This window comes from Pristiophorus japonicus, chromosome 22 (genome assembly GCF_044704955.1).
Source record: "Pristiophorus japonicus isolate sPriJap1 chromosome 22, sPriJap1.hap1, whole genome shotgun sequence".
Lineage (NCBI taxonomy): Eukaryota > Metazoa > Chordata > Chondrichthyes > Pristiophoridae > Pristiophorus > Pristiophorus japonicus.
Window position 1 is genome coordinate 69842246 of NC_091998.1, and position 16161 is coordinate 69858406.

The 16161-nt window shown below is 48.5% G+C and overlaps 1 protein-coding gene across 3 annotated transcripts in view; it reads left to right on the forward strand.

Moving 5' to 3' along the window:
• The window catches only part of slc39a14 (solute carrier family 39 member 14), a 57263-nt gene extending 41682 nt beyond the window's left edge, over positions 1-15581 (forward strand). For all 3 annotated transcript variants that reach the window (XM_070866356.1, XM_070866355.1, XM_070866354.1), the window contains exons 8-9: positions 13975-14159; positions 14526-15581. In XM_070866356.1, coding sequence (XP_070722457.1) covers positions 13975-14159; positions 14526-14675 — 335 coding nt within the window. In that variant the 3' untranslated portion in view covers positions 14676-15581. The remainder of the gene's footprint in view (positions 1-13974; positions 14160-14525) is intronic.
• Positions 15582-16161: the final 580 nt, after the last annotated feature.

Sequence of the window (16161 nt, forward strand, 5' to 3'; positions counted from 1 at the left end):
TTCGACCACAGGGGCCTCATTGGCGATGCACACACACCCATGCTCAGGGTGGGAGGAGCCTGTATACAGGGCCCTCTGCATTGAACTGCTGCTTAAACAGTTAACGTCACTTAAAACAACAACAACCCGCATTTATATAGCACCTTTAACGTAGTAAAACATCCCAAGGCGCTTCACAGGAGCGATTATCAAAGAAAATCTGACACTGCTTAAGGAGATATTAGGACAGATAACCAAAAGATTGGTCGGAGGAAGGTTTTAAGGAGAGTCTTGAAGGTGGAAAGAGAGGTATAGGGAGGGCGTTTTACAACTCGGGGCCTTGGCACCAGAAGGCACGGCTGCCCATGGTGGAGCGATTATAATCAGGGATCATGAGGGAAGAATTGGAGGAGTGCAGAGATCTCGGGGGGTGGGGCCGGAGGAGGTTAGAGATAGGGAGGGGCGAGGCCAGGGAGGGAATTGAACACACAACATAAGAAATAGGAACAAGAGTTGGCAATTCGGCCCCTCGAGCCTGCTCCACCATTGAATGAGATTGTTAAGTTCAGAATAACTCCACGAGACTGTGTTGTGAGCTCAAACCATTGTGACCTTGGTCTCTTTAATATAACTCCAAAATGTTGCAGCAGCATGGTGGGCTGCCTTTTATACCTGCTTGCTCCAGGGTACACAGGTGACCCTTAGGTCTCCCACAGATGTGCCCCCTGGTGGCAAGTCTTACACACAGGTGAGGTTCACATACATAACATCACTTCCCCCAATAACTTGAGTACAAGTTATTTACAGGTTGAGGCGATCTGGTGGTCTGAGTTCCCGGGTCGATCGCCTGAGTTGAAGTCCTGGCATGGGTGAGTCGGTCGGATTATTGCTGCACGGCAGCGCGGCTGGTCTGATCGGACTGTCGGGCATGGTGGGTTCATCCTCGTGGTTGACAGCGAGGTCGATTGCTGGTTGGGTGTGCGTTGGTGGGTCATAGATGGTGGGGTCTTCTTCAAACTGTTGCTGGTTGTCCGTGAATCGCAGTTTGGTCTGATCCAAGTGCTTTCTGCACGTTTGCCCATTCAACAATTTCACAACAAACACTCGATTCCCCTCCTTGGCTAAAACAGTGCCAGCAATCCCCTTGGGACCGTGACCGTAATTAAGAACAAATTATCATTAACCTCAATGTCACGCGAGGCCGCCGCACGATCGTGGTACGCGTTATGCCGGTGCTGCCGGGTTTCTACATGATCATTGCGATCCGGGTGGACAAAGGAGAGCCTGGTTTTGAGTGCTCTCTTCATTAACCATTCTGCCGGGGGAACCCCGGTGAGCGAGTACGGGCGCGTCCGGTAGCTGAGCAGGACCCGAGATAACCAAGTCTGCAAGGAGCTGTCCGTTACGCGTTTCAAGTTTTGCTTGATGGTTTGGACTGCCCGTTCTGCTTGACCATGGGATGTGGGCTTAAATGGGGCAGACCTGACATGCTTAATGCCATTGCGGGTCATGATCTCGTTGAATTCCAAGCTGGTGAAACACGGTCCATTGTCACTGACCAGGCCGTCGGGCAAACCATGGGTGGTGAACATGGCCCTAAGGCTTTCAATGGTGGTAGTGGATGTACATGATGACTTCATTATACATTCAATCCATTTAGAGTAAGCGCCCACTGCTACTAGAAACGTCTTCCCTAGAAAAGGGCCAGCGAAATCTACGTGGACCATGGACCACGGTTTGGAGGGCCATGATCACAGACTCGGGGGCGGGGGGGGGCCTCCCTTGGTGCGTTGCTCAGCTGTGAGCAAGTGTTACATTGGTTTATGCATGACTCCAATTCCGAGTCAATGCCGGGCCACCAAATGTGCAACCTGGCGATAGCCTTCATCATGACTGTGCCTGGGTGGGTATTGTGTCGGTCGCGTATAAACGTTTCCGTCTTTTTTTTGGCAAAACCACGCGATTCCCCCATAGGAGACAATCCGATTGGACGGACAGTTCGTCCTTGTGTCGGTGAAACGACTTAATTTCATCTTGCATTTCCCCGGGAACTGCCGACCATTGAGGATGCAGTTTTTTACTAGTGATAGCAGGGCGGTCTTGGTTGGTCCAGGTCCTGATCTGGCAAGCCGTGACAGGTGACCCCTTGCTCTCAAAAGCATCCATTGCCAGAAGCAAGTCTGCAGGTTGCACCATTTCCACCCCGGCAGCCGACTGAGGACGTTAGTGCAGTTCTCAGTGCCTGGTCTGTGATGGGTTACATAGTCAACACAGACAATGTTAGTGCCCAGCTTTGGAATTAGGACGAAGCATTGGTATTGATACCTTTGCTTTCTGAGAGTAGTGAAGTAAGCGGTTTGTGGTCGGTTTCGAGCTCGAACCGGAGACCAAATAGATATTGGTGCATTTTCTTAACCCCGTATACACAAGCCAACGCTTCTTTCTCAACCCTACTGTAGACTCTTTCAGCTCTGGATAAACTTCTGGACACCTATGCAATTTGCAGTTTGCCTGACACATTGGCTTGCTGTAACACACAACTGACCCCGTACGACGATGCATCACATCGCATCACATGTTTACATGGGTCATACAGTACAAGTAACTTGTTAGAGCATAGCAGGTTTCTGGCCTTATTAAAGGCTGTCTCTTGAGATTTACCCCAAACCCAGTCGTCATCCTTGCGTAGCAATAAATGCAAGGGTTCCAGCAAAGTGCTCAACCCCGGTAGAAAGTTACCAAAGTAGTTGAGGAGTCCCAGGAACGAACGCAGCTCCGTCACATTCTGTGGTCTGGGTGCATTCTTGATGGCCTCCGTCTAGGAGCCCGTGGGTCTGATGCCTTTCGCCGCAATCTTTCTCCCCAGAAATTCGACCTCTGGCACCAGGAAAACACACTTGGAGCGTTTCAGTCTGAGTCCCACTCTGTCCAGTCGCTTTAGAACCTCTCCGGGTTGTGCAAGTGTTCGGTGATGTTGCGACCAGTGATCAAGATGTCGTCTTGGGACACCACGGTGCATGGAACCGATTTCAGCAGACTCTTCATGTTCCTCTGGAAGATGGCCGCCACCGAGCGAATCCCAAAGGGGCATCTGTGGTACATGAACAGTCCTTTGTGCGTGTTGATGCACGTCAACTTCTTTGACGGCTCAGCCAGCTCCTGTGTCATGTACGCGGAGGTTAGGTCTAGTTTGGTGAATGACTTTCCCCCTGCTAGCGTTGCGAATAAGTCCTCCGCTTTGGGTAGTGTGTACTGGTCCTGTAACGAGACTCGGTTGATCATCACAATGTAGTCCCCGCAGATTCTGACCGTCCCATCGCTCTTTAGTACGATTAGACTGGCCCACTCGTTGAACTCGACTGGCGATATGATTCCCTCTCGTTGAAGTCTGTCCAGCTCGATTTCGACTTTCTCACGCATTATATATGGGACTGCCCAGGCCTTGTGATGAACGGGCCGTGCGCCAGGAACGAGATGGATCTGCACCTTGGCGCCTGTGAAGTTGCCGATGCCTGGCTCAAATAACGCCTGGAATTTGTTTAGCACCTGGGCACACGGGGCGTCATCCACGGAAGACAGTGCTTTGATGTTGTCCCAGTTCCACCGGATCTTGCCTAGCCAGCTCCTGCCGAACAGCATTGGGCCATCGCCTGGTACAATCCATAGTGGTAAATCATGCACCTTTCCGTCGTACGATACTTTCACTGCCACACTGCCGATAACAGGTATGAGTACTTTGGTTTAAGTGCGCAGTGTTGTGTGAATCTGGCTCGGTTTTGGCCTTTGTGCCTTGTTACTCCACAGTTTCTCAAAAGCCTTCTGGCTCATGATCGATTGACTCGCCCCCGTGTCCAATTCCATGGAGACTGGATTGCCGTTAAGTTTAACTTTTAACATTATCGGAGGGATTTTGGTGGTGAAGGTGTGTACCCCATACACTTCCTCTTCATCCTCAGGTTCAGTTGCCTCTCCTGCTCGCTCAGCGTGATCTGCTCTGGATTGGTCGTCCTCTGCTGACTCTGCCACGTGGTGAGTCCGAGGTCGCTTGCACATTCGCTGGAGGTGCCCCATTGTTCCACAGCCCTTGCACACACATTGCTTGAATCGACATTGATGGGCTCTATGACTGCCCCCGCAGCGCCAACATGGTGTTAATGGATACACATTCACAGCCCACAGCGGCCTCTGAGTCACCCTAGGCCTGGCCTCTGTGGTCGTGTGGGCCCTGCCATGTACAGTTCTGCCTGCTGAAGGCATTATTTTATGCACAGTACTTGCCGGTAAACTTCGATGCTGTGAAGATATTTGTTTCGTGTTGTCGCTCGTGGATATGAAGGCCTGGGCTATCGTGATGGCCTTGCTCAGATCTAAGCATTCGGCAGACAGCAGTTTGCGGAGGATGGCCTCGTGGCCAATTATGAGCACGAAAAAGTCCCGCAACATTTCCCCCAAAGATCCTGCAAATTCGCACTGTCCCGCGAGGCGTCTTAGGTCGGTGACGAAGCTCATCCTGTTCTGGCTTCGGATCGATGGTGCGTGTAAAAGCGATACCTGGCCATTAAGATGTTCTCCTTCAGCTGGAGGTGTTCCCGAGCCAGCACACAGCTCTGTGTAAGTCTTGTCCGTTGGTTTGTCTGGGACCAGTAGATCTTTGAAGAGACCATATACTGAAGACCCACATGCGGTGAGGAGAATCGCCCTGTGCTTGGTCTCCGTCTCAGCCGTATCCAGCTCGTTGGCCACGAAGTACTGGTCGAGACGCTCAACAAAGGCTTCCCAATCATCAACCTCAACAAATCTCTCAAGAATACCAGCAGCAGCCATTTCCGCATGAAAGTTCATGATCTGTAACTCGTCGCCAGTTGTTAAGTTCAGAATAACTCCACGAGACTGTATTGTAAGCTCAAACCATTGTGACTTTGGTCTCTTTAATGTAACTCCAAAGTGAGGCAGCAGCATGGTGGACCGCCTTTTATACCTGCTTGCTCCAGGGTACACAGGTGACCCATAGGTCTCCCACAGGTGTGCTCCCTAGTGGCAAGTCTTACACACAGATGAGGTTCACAGAGATCATGGCTGATCTACCTCAACATTTTCCTGCACTATCGCCATATCCCTTGATTCCCTGAATATCCAAAAATCTATCAAGCTCTGCCTTGAATATACTCAAAGACTGAGCCTCCACAGCCCTCTGAGGCAGAGAATTCCAAAGATTCACCACCCTCTGAGTGAAGAAATTTTTTCTCATCTCAGTCCTAAATGGCCGACCCCTTATCCTGAGACTGTGACCCCTGGTTCCAGACTCCCCAGCCCGGGGGAAATATCCTCCCTGCATCTACCCTGTCAAGCCCTGTAAGAATTTTATATGTTTCAATGAGATCACCTCTCATTCTTCTAAACTTCAGAGAATATCGGCCCAGTCTATTCAGTCTCTCCTCATAGGACAATCCCCCCATCCCAGGAATCAGTCTGGTGAACCTTCGTTGCACTTCCCTCTATGGCAAGTATATCCTTCGGTAAGGAGACCAGAACGGTGCACAATACTCCAGGTGTGGTCTCACCTGGGCCCTGTATAATTGCAGTAAGATGTCTTTACTCTTATACTCATGCCCTCTTGTAATAAAGGCCAACAGACCATTTGCTTTCTTAATGACTTGCTGTACCTGCATGTTAACTTTCAGTGATTGGTGTACAAGGACACCCAGGTCCCTCTGAACACTAACATTTTCCAATCTCTCACCATTTAAAAATACTCTGCTTTTCTATTTTTCCTACCAAAGTGGATAACTTCACATTTCTCCACATTATATTCTCACATTCCTCCACATTTTCCACTTGCCATGTTCTTGCCCACTCACTTACAGTCTATCGACTCTGGATCAGTCCCGATGAACTGGAGGGTAGCTTATGTCACACCACTTTTTTTAAAAGGCGGGAGAGAGAAAATGGGTAATTATAGACCGGTTAGCCTGACATCAGTAGTGGGGAAAATGTTGGAATCAATTATTAAAGATCAAATAACAGCGCATTTGGAAATCAGTGACCGGGGCGGTCCATGTCAGCATGGATTTATGAAAGGGAAATCATGCTTAACAAATCTAGAATTTTTTGAGGATGTAACTAGTAGACTGGACAAGGGGGAGCCAGTGGATGTGGTGTATTTAGACTTTCAAAAGGCTTTTGACAAGGTCCCACGCAAGAGATTAGTGTGCAAAATTAAAGCACATGGTATTGGGGGTAATGTATTGCCGTGGATAGAGAACTGGTTGGCAGACAGGAAGCAGAGAGTCGGGATAAACGAGTCCTTTTCAGAATGGCAGGCAATGACCAGTGGGGTACCGCAAGGTGGGGTGATGGGTCAGTTTGGGGTGATGGGTTAGTTTGTGGTGATGAGTCAGTTTGGAGAGATGGCTCAGTTTTTGGTGATGCGTCAGTTTGGGGGTGATGGGTCAGTTAGGGGTGATGAGTCAGTTTGCGGTGATGGGTTAGTTTGAGGTAATGGGTCAGTTTACGTTAATTGATTAAGTAATTGAATGTAATATCTCCAAGTTTGCGGATGACACTAAGCTGGGTGGCAGTGTGAGCTGTGAGGAGGATGTTAAGAGGCTGCAGGGTGACTTGGACAGGTTAGGTGAGTGGGCAAATACATGGCAGATGCGGTATAATGTGGATAAATGTGAGGTTATCCACTTTGGTGGTAAAAACAGTAGGGCTGATTATTATCTGAATGGCGACAGATTGGTAAAGGGGGAAGTGCAACGAGACCTGGGTATCATGGTACATCAGTCATTGAAGGTTGGCATACAGGTGCAGCAGGTGGTGAAGAAAGCAAATGGCATGTTGGCCTTCATAGCGAGAGGATTCAAGTATAGGAGCAGGGAGGTCTTACTGCAGTTGTACAGGGCTTTGATGAGGGCACACCTTGAATATTGTGTTCAGTTTTGGTCTCCTAATCTGAGGAAAGACGTTCTTGCTATTGAGGGTTCACCAGACTGATTCCAGGGATGACAGGACTGACATATGAGGAGAGACTGGATCGACTGGGCCTTTATTCACTGGAGTTTAGAAGAATAAGAGGGGATCTCATAGAAACATAAAATTCTGACAGGTTAGATGCAGGAAGAATGTTCCCGATGTTGGGGAAGTCCAGAACCAGGGGTTACAGTCTAAGGATAAGGGGTAAGCCATTTAGGACGGAGATGAGGAGAAACTTCTTCACTCAGAGAATTGTGAACCTGTGGAATTCTCTACCACAGAAAGTTGTTGGGGCCAGTTCGTTAGATATATTCAAAAGGGAGTTAGATGTGGCCCTCACGGCTAAAGGGATCAAGGGGTATGGGGAGAAAGCAGGAATGGGGTACTGAAATGCATGATCAAGCATGATATTGAATGGTGGTGCAGGCTCGAAGAGCCGAATGGCCTACTGCACCTATTTTCAATGTTTCTATATCCCCCTGAAGCCTCTTTGCATCCTCCTCACAACTTACATTCCCACCTAGCTTTGTATCGTCAGCAAACTTGAATATATTACATTTGGACCCCTGATCCAAATCATTGATATAGATTGTGAATAGCTGAGGCCCAAGCACAGATCATTGCGGCACCCCACTAGTTACAGCGAGCCAACCCGAAAATGACCTGTTTATTCCTAGTCTCTGTTTTCTGTCCGTTAACCAATCCTCAATCCATGCTAGTATATTACCCCCACTCTCATGAGCTCTAATTTTGTTTAATAACCTCTTGTGTGGCACCTTATCAAATGCCTTCTGAAAATCTAAATACACCACATCCACTGGTTCCCCCTTATCCTGCGAGTTACCACCTTAAAAAAAAAACTCCCAACAGATTTGCCAAACATGATTTCCCTTTCATAAATCCATGTTGACTCTGCCCAATCCTAGTATTATTTTCTAAGTGCCCTGTTACCATGTCCTTAATAATAGATTCTAGCATTTCCCTACAACTGATGTCAGGCTAACTGGTCTGTAGTTCCCCGTTTTCTCTCTCCCTCTCTTAAATGGCAGGGTTTGCATTTGCTACCTTCCAATCTGCGGGAACCGTTCTAGAATCTGGAGTTATGGAAGATGACAACGTGGTGCACATTGGTACCAACGATATAGGTAAAAAAAAAAAGGGATGAGGTCCTACAAGACGAATTTAAGGAGCTAGGAGCTAAATTTAAGAAGTAGGGCCTCAAAAGTAGTAATCTCGGGATTGCTACCAGTCAGAGTAGGAATCGCAGGATAGCCCAGATGAATATGTGGCTTGAGCAGTGGTGCAGCAGGGAGGAATTCAAATTCCTGGGGCATTGGAACTGGTTCTGGGGGAGGTGGGACCAGTACAAACTGGACGGTCTGCACCTAGGCTGGACTGGAACCAATGTCCTAGGGGGAGTGTTTGCTAGTGCTGTTGGGGAGGAGTTAAACTAATATGGCAGGGGGATGGGAACCAATGCAGGGAAACAGAGGGAAACAAAATGGAGACCGAAGCAAGACAGAAAGGAGATGAGTAAAAGTGGAGGGCAGAGAAACCCAAGGCAAAAAACAAAAAGGGCCACTGTACAGCAAAATTCTAAAGGGTCAAAGGCAAGCCTGAAAGCTCGGTGCATCAATGCGAGGAGTATTCGGAACCCAGGAGAGGGCTCTGAGCTAGTTAGAGTGGGTGAGAGCTCAGATGAACAGGACCCCAAGAAAGAATACAAAAGGCAGGAGGCAACAGAGCAGAGTAGCACTGGGGTAAGTGTAAACCACAAGGTGATAGGAAGGGACAATATATATGAATATAAAGGGGCTGCAGGAGGAGTCAAAACTAAAAATCATGGTTTAAAAACTAGTATTAAAACACTCTACCTAAACGCACGCAGCATTCGAAATAAAGTAAATGAGTTGACGGCACAAATCATTACAAATGGGTATGATTTGGTGGCCATTACAGAAACGTGGTTGCAGGGTGGCCAAGACTGGGAATTAAACATACAGGGGTATCTGACAATTCTGAAAGATAGACAAGAAGGGAAAGGAGGTGGGGTAGCTCTGTTAATAAAGGATGATATCAGGGCAGTTGTGAGAGACGATATTGGCTCTAATGAACAAAATGTTGAATCATTGTGGGTGGAGATTAGAGATAGGGGGAAAAGTCACTGGTGGGCGTAGTTTATAGGCCCCCAAATAATAACTTCACGGTGGGGCAGACAATAATCAAGGGAATAATGGAGGCATGTGAAAAAGGAACGGCAGTAATCATGGGGGATTTTAACCTACATATCGATTGGTCAAATCAAATCGCATGGGGTAGCCTTGAGGAGGAATTCATAGAATGCATACGGGATTGTTTCTTAGAACAGTATGTTACAGAACCTACAAGGGAGCAAGCTATCTTAGATCTGGTCCTGTGTAATGAGACAGGAATAATAAACGATCTCCTAGTAAAAAGATCCTCTCTGAATGAGTGATCACAGTATGGTTGAATTTGTAATACAGATTGAGGGTGAGGCAGTCGTGTCTCAAACGAGCGTACTATGCTTAAACAAAGAGGACTACAGTGGGATGAGGGCAGAGTTGGCTAAAGTAGACTGGGAACACAGACTAAACGGTGGCACAATTGAGGAACAGTGGAGGACTTTTAAGGAGCTCTTTCATAGTGCTCAACAAAAATATATTCCAGTGAAAAAGAAGGGCGGTAAGAGAAGGAATAACCAGCTGTGGATAACCAAGGAAATAAAGGAGAGTATCAAATTAAAAAAACAATGAGTATAAGGTGTCCAAGGTGATTGGGAAAATTTTAAACGACAGCAAAGAATGACTAAGAAAGCAATAAAGAAAGGAAAGATAGATTACGAAAGTAAACTTGCGCAAAACATAAAAACTGATAGTAAAAGCTTCTACCAATATATAAAACGGAAAAGAGTGACTAAAGTAAATGTTGTTCCCTTAGAAGATGAGAAGGGGGATTTAATAATGGGAAATGTGGAAATGGCTGAGACCTTAAACAATTATTTTGCTTCGGTCTTCACAGTGGAAGACACAAAAACCATGCCAAAAATTGCTGGTCATGGGAATGTGGGAAGGGAGGATCTTGAGATATCCACTATCACTAGAGGGGTAGTGCTGGACAGGCTAATGGATCTCAAGGTAGACAAGTCCCCTGGTCCTGATGAAATGCATCCCAGGGTATTAAAAGAGATGGCGGAAGTTATAGCAGATGCATTCGTTATAATCTACCAAAATTCTCTGGACTCTGGGGAGGTACCAGCAGATTGGAAAGCAGCTAATGTAACGCCTCTGTTTAAAAAAAGGGGACAGACAAAAGGCAGGTAACTATAGGCCAGTTAATTTAACATCTGTAGTGGGGAAAATGCTTGAAGCTATCATTAAGGAAGAAATAGCGGGACATCTATATAGGAATAGTGCAATCAAGCAGACGCAACATGGATTCATGAAGGGGAAATCATGTTTAACTAATTTACTGAAATTCTTTGAGGATATAACGAGCATGGTGGATAGAGGTGTACCGATGGATGTGGTGTATTTAGATTTCCAAAAGACATTCGATAAGGTGCCACACAAAAGGTTACTGCAGAAGATAAAGGTACGCAGAATCAGAGGAAATGTATTAGCATGGATCGAGAATTGGCTGGCTAACAGAAAGCAGAGAGTCGGGATAAATGGGTCCTTTTCGGGTTGGAAATCGATGGTTAGTGGTGTGCCACAGGGATTGGTGCTGGGACCACAACTGTTTACAATATCCATAGATGATCTGGAAGAGGGGAAAGAGTGTAGTGTAACAAAATTTTCAGATGACACAAAGATTAGTGGGAAAGCGGGTTGTGTAGAGGACACAGAGAGGCTGCAAAGAGATTTAGATAGGTTAAGCGAATGGGCTAAGGTTTGGCAGACGGAATACAATGTCGGAAAATGTGAGGTCATCCACCTTGGGGGGGGGGGGGGGGAAAACAGTAAAAGAGAATATTATTTGAATGGGTAGAAATTACAACGTGCTGCGGTGCAGAGGGACCTGGGGGTCCTTGTGCATGAAACTCTTTTGAGATGAAACTCTTTTGAGTCCTTGTGCATGAATCCCAAAAAGTTAGTTTGCAGGTGCAGCAGGTAATCAGGAAGGCGAATGGAATGTTGGCCTTCATTGCGAGAGGGGTGGAGTACAAAAGCAGGGAGGTCCTGCTGCAACTGTACAGGGTATTGGTGAGGCCGCACCTGGAGTACTGCGTGCAGTTTTGGTCACCTTACTTAAGGAAGGATATATTAACTTTGGAGGGGGTACAGAGACGATTCACCAGGCTGATTCCGGAGATGAAGGGGTTACCTTATGATGATAGATTGAGTAGACTGGGTCTTTACTCGTTGGAGTTCAGAAGGATGAGGGGTGATCTTATAGAAACATTTAAAATAGTGAAAGGGATAGACAAGATAGAGGCAGAGAGGTTGTTTCCACTGATCGGGGAGACTAGAACTCGGGGGCACAGCCTCAAAATACGGGGCAGCCAATTTAAAACCGAGTTGAGAAGGAATTTCTTCTCCCAGAGGGTTGTGAATCTGTGGAATTCTCTGCCCAAGGAAGCAGTTGAGGCTAGCTGATTGAATGTATTCAAATCACAAATAGATAGATTTTTAACCAATAAGGGAATTAAGGGTTATGGGGAGCGGACGGGTAAGTGGCGCTGAGTCCACGGCCAGATCAGCCATGATCTTGTTGAATGGCGGAGCAGGCTCGAGGGGCTAGATGGTCTACTCCTGTTCCTAATTCTTATGTTCTATCTCTATAGCCACCTCTTTCAAAACCCTAGGATGTAGGCCGTCGGGTCTAGGGGATTTATCGGCTTTCAGTTCCATTAATTTCTCCAGTACTATTTTTTTATTAATACTAATTTCTTTCTCGCTGGACCCTTGGTTCTCCACTATTTCCGGGAGGTTTTTCGTGTCGTCTTTTGTGAAGCTAGACACAGTATTTAATTTCTCCGCCATTTCCTTATTCCCCTTTATAATTTCTCCTGTCTCAGCCTGTAGGGGACCCACATTTACTTTTACTAATCTTTTCCTTTTTACAGACCTATAAAGGTTTTTATGCTGTTTTTATGTCTCTCTCTCGTTTATTCCCATATTCTATTTTTCCTTTATCAGTTTCTTTGTCCCCCTTTGCTGAATTCTAAAATCCTCAGGCTTACTGCTCTTTTTGGTAACATTGTAAGCCTCTTTGATCTAATGCTATCTTTAACTTCTCTTGTAAGCCACGGTTAGACCACTTTTGCTGTGGGGTATTGTGCCTTAAAGGAATGTATGTTTGTTGTAAATTACGTATTAATTCTTTAAATGCTAGCCATTGCTTGTTTTTTAATGTAGTTTCCCAATCTAGCTTGGCCAACTCTCCGCTCATACCTACGTAGTTTCCTTTGTTTAGATTTAAGACCAGAGATTTGGATTAAACTAAACCACTTTCCAACTTAATGTAAAACCAAAATTGGGGTGTTGCTTAACCGGGAAGCCAATGCAGGTCAGTGACCCCCCCCCCCCCCCCTCCGAATGTTCTCTTCCACCCACCTCTCCTTTCCTTCCTTCCCCCTCTCCCATCTCTTCTTTCCACTTCTGCCCCCTCCTCCATTACACCACATGCGGGTGGGGTGGGTAATACATGATTTCTGCGCGCTCACTGTGCCCCGCCACCGCGACCCCCCCCCCGCGCGCTCTCTCACTCCTCTCTCTCTCTCTCACACTCCTCTCTCTCTCTCTCACACTCCTCTCTCTCTCTCTCACACTCCTCTCTCTCTCTCTCACTCCTCTCTCTCTCTCACACTCCTCTCTCTCTCTCTCACACTCCTCTCTCTCTCTCACACTCCTCTCTCTCTCTCTCACACTCCTCTCTCTCTCTCTCACACTCCTCTCTCTCTCTCACACTCCTCTCTCTCTCTCACACTCCTCTCTCTCTCTCACACTCCTCTCTCTCTCTCTCACACTCCTCTCTCTCTCTCACACTCCTCTCTCTCTCTCTCACACTCCTCTCTCTCTCTCTCACACTCCTCTCTCTCTCTCTCACACTCCTCTCTCTCTCTCTCTCACACTCCTCTCTCTCTCTCTCACACTCCTCTCTCTCTCTCACACTCCTCTCTCTCTCTCACACTCCTCTCTCTCTCTCTCACACTCCTCTCTCTCTCTCTCACACTCCTCTCTCTCTCTCTCTCACACTCCTCTCTCTCTCTCTCTCTCACACTCCTCTCTCTCTCTCTCACACTCCTCTCTCTCTCTCACACTCCTCTCTCTCTCTCTCACACTCCTCTCTCTCTCTCACACTCCTCTCTCTCTCTCACACTCCTCTCTCTCTCTCACACTCCTCTCTCACACTCCTCTCTCTCTCTCTCACACTCCTCTCTTTCTCTCTCTCTCTCTCTCACACTCCTCTCTCTCTCTCTCTCACACTCCTCTCTCTCTCTCTCTCTCTCTCACACTCCTCTCTCTCTCTCTCTCTCTCACACTCCTCTCTCTCTCTCTCTCTCTCACACTCCTCTCTCTCTCTCTCTCTCTCACACTCCTCTCTCTCTCTCTCTCTCTCTCTCTCACACTCCTCTCTCTCTCTCTCTCTCTCTGCTCTCTCTCTCACTCCTCTCTCTCTCTCTCACACTCCTCTCTCTCTCTCTCTCACACTCCTCTCTCTCTCTCTCTCTCTCACACTCCTCTCTCTCTCTCATACTCCTCTCTCTCTCTCTCTCTCACACTCCTCTCTCTCTCCACACTCCTCTCTCTCTCTCACACACTCCTCTCTCTCTCTCTCTCTCTCACACTCCTCTCTCTCTCTCACTCCTCTCTCTCTCTCTCTCACACCTCTCTCTCTCTCTCACACTCCTCTCTCTCTCACACTCTCTCTCTCTCTCTCTCTCACACTGCTCTCTCTCTCACTCCTCTCTCTCTCTCTCACTCCTCTCTCTCTCTCTCTCATACTCCACTCTCTCTCTCTCTCTCTCTCTCTCACACTCCTCTCTCTCTCTCATAGGTGACTTTGTGATCTTGCTGAATGCTGGGATGAGCCTCCAGCAGGCCCTCTTCTTCAACTTCCTGTCGGCCTGCTGCTGCTACCTGGGCCTGGCCTTCGGTATCCTCGCCGGGAGCCACTTCTCCGCCAACTGGATCTTCGCGCTGGCCGGCGGTATGTTCCTGTACATCGCCCTGGCGGACATGGTGAGTGAAGGCGGGCAGCGGCTCTGCACACGGTGCTGCTCTGTGCTGTGCATGAGGCCCAGGGAGAGGGAGCAAGACCCTTTGCACAGGCCCGAGGACCAGTCACAGAGTTTGCACCTCTCCCGTGCAGGGGATTGTGGTGAATGACGCAGAGAGGCCGGACCCGGCGTCCCTGGGTTAGGCCGGGCCAGGCCGGGGGCGTCCCTGGGCTGGGCCGGGGCTGGGCGTCGCCGAGCTGGGGCGGGCGTCTCTGGGTTGGGCCGGGCGTCCCTGAGCTGGGCCGGGTGTCGTGTTTCAGAGCTATCGGTGAGGTGATTGGATGTTAAGTGAATTCCTTCTAACCCTCTCTCCCGTCTGCCGACACAGTTCCCAGAGATGAACGAGGTGAGCAAAGATGAGGATGGTCAGGAATCGACCTCACTGGTGGTGTTCGCGATACAGAACGCAGGTCTGCTGACTGGTTTCGCCATCATGCTGCTGCTTACCATGTACTCGGGGGCGATCCAGATCGGATAGGCCTGGCCAAAGGCCTGGCCAAAGGCCTAGTGACCACGGACATCCACAGCCATGGCAGCTCAGAGCGGGGCCACTCGACCTTGGAGCAAAACACTGCGACATTCTGAGGGGACTCACCAATGATTCTGGACAACTATTGCCACGGTAAAGGTGGCCTTTAATTTAGAAACCTGCTCTCTGCAAAATACAATCTTATTAGGTTGGTTAGCAACAAACTCATTCCAGCTCACTCTCGATCCAAGAACTTCCTTTGCCTTTGTGCCCTGACGGGTATCAGTGTCACGTGGAACTGCTGCCATATGTCAAAAGGCAACCATAAACATTCCAAGTCTGGATGAGGGGACGGGTATAATCTGCACATCCAATAAGCACATGGGGACATGGGAGGGGAGTTTCCTACAGCCAGGCCTGACACGGGCCTCTAACTGAGAGTTGTGACTCTTCAAGTCAACGTACAGCATTTATTCAAACTCCGCTGAATTACTTTGAGCGCTTGTAATGCCACAAGTTCGACAAAGTGGGTTCAGAGAGGCAGCTTCAGCCAATCTGGGCCTACCACAGCCTCGTCACCGTAGCAACAATTGCCCATTAGGGGCCTCGCTATAGGCTGCTTATTGCCATGGGGTCGTGCCCACATTTTGTTTCCCGTGTGCTCCACACCTTTGGCCCCCTGACCCTTACACAGAGAAAGGTCGCACCAATTGCACTGCTACCTCCAGCAGGCGATGGGGCCCCTCACCACACACCCGGGGGCAAGGACCCCGACTTGGTGCTCTGCTCAAACTGTATAGTCATTATTTTAAAGTCAGATGAGACATTAGGAGTGAAGAATGTAAGTGGGCATTAGTACGAAGAGAATTGAGAGCAGACTAATGGAGTCAAAAAGTGCTGGGAGTGTTCGCAATACAGGGAGGGTTAGGGGAGTGGAGGGATGGGCTTCGATGGGGGAGTTAGGGGACTGGAGGGATGGGCTTCGATGGGAGAGTTAGGGGACGGGAGGGATGGGCTTCGATGGGAGAGTTAGGGGAGTGGAGGGATGGGCTTCGATGGGGGAGTTAGGGGACTGGAGGGATGGGCTTCGATGGGAGAGTTAGGGGACGAGAGGGATGGGCTTCGATGGGTTGGGGGACTGGAGCGATGGGCTTCGATGGGAGAGTTAGGGGATGGGCTTCGATGGGAGAGTTAGGGGACTAGAGGGATGGGCTGAGGGGCCTTTCCTCACTCCTGTCTTTTGTGCCTGGAACCAGATGCAAGTACTTGGACAGCTAGATTAACTTCCCCCATGTTCCCCGCCACACTTTTCCACCGCCCCCATCCCCGCCCCCATTCCTCCAGCCCCTCCCTGCCCACACACAGGTTTGACCAGCACCACAATCTGCATTGCTGTGTTGTGCTTTCTCTGACCGAGTGACGTTTGTGGGACTCTGTTTATCCAAAGATATTCTACCAGCTCCTCCCCTGTGGCTCATGATTTTTGCTGTATTTC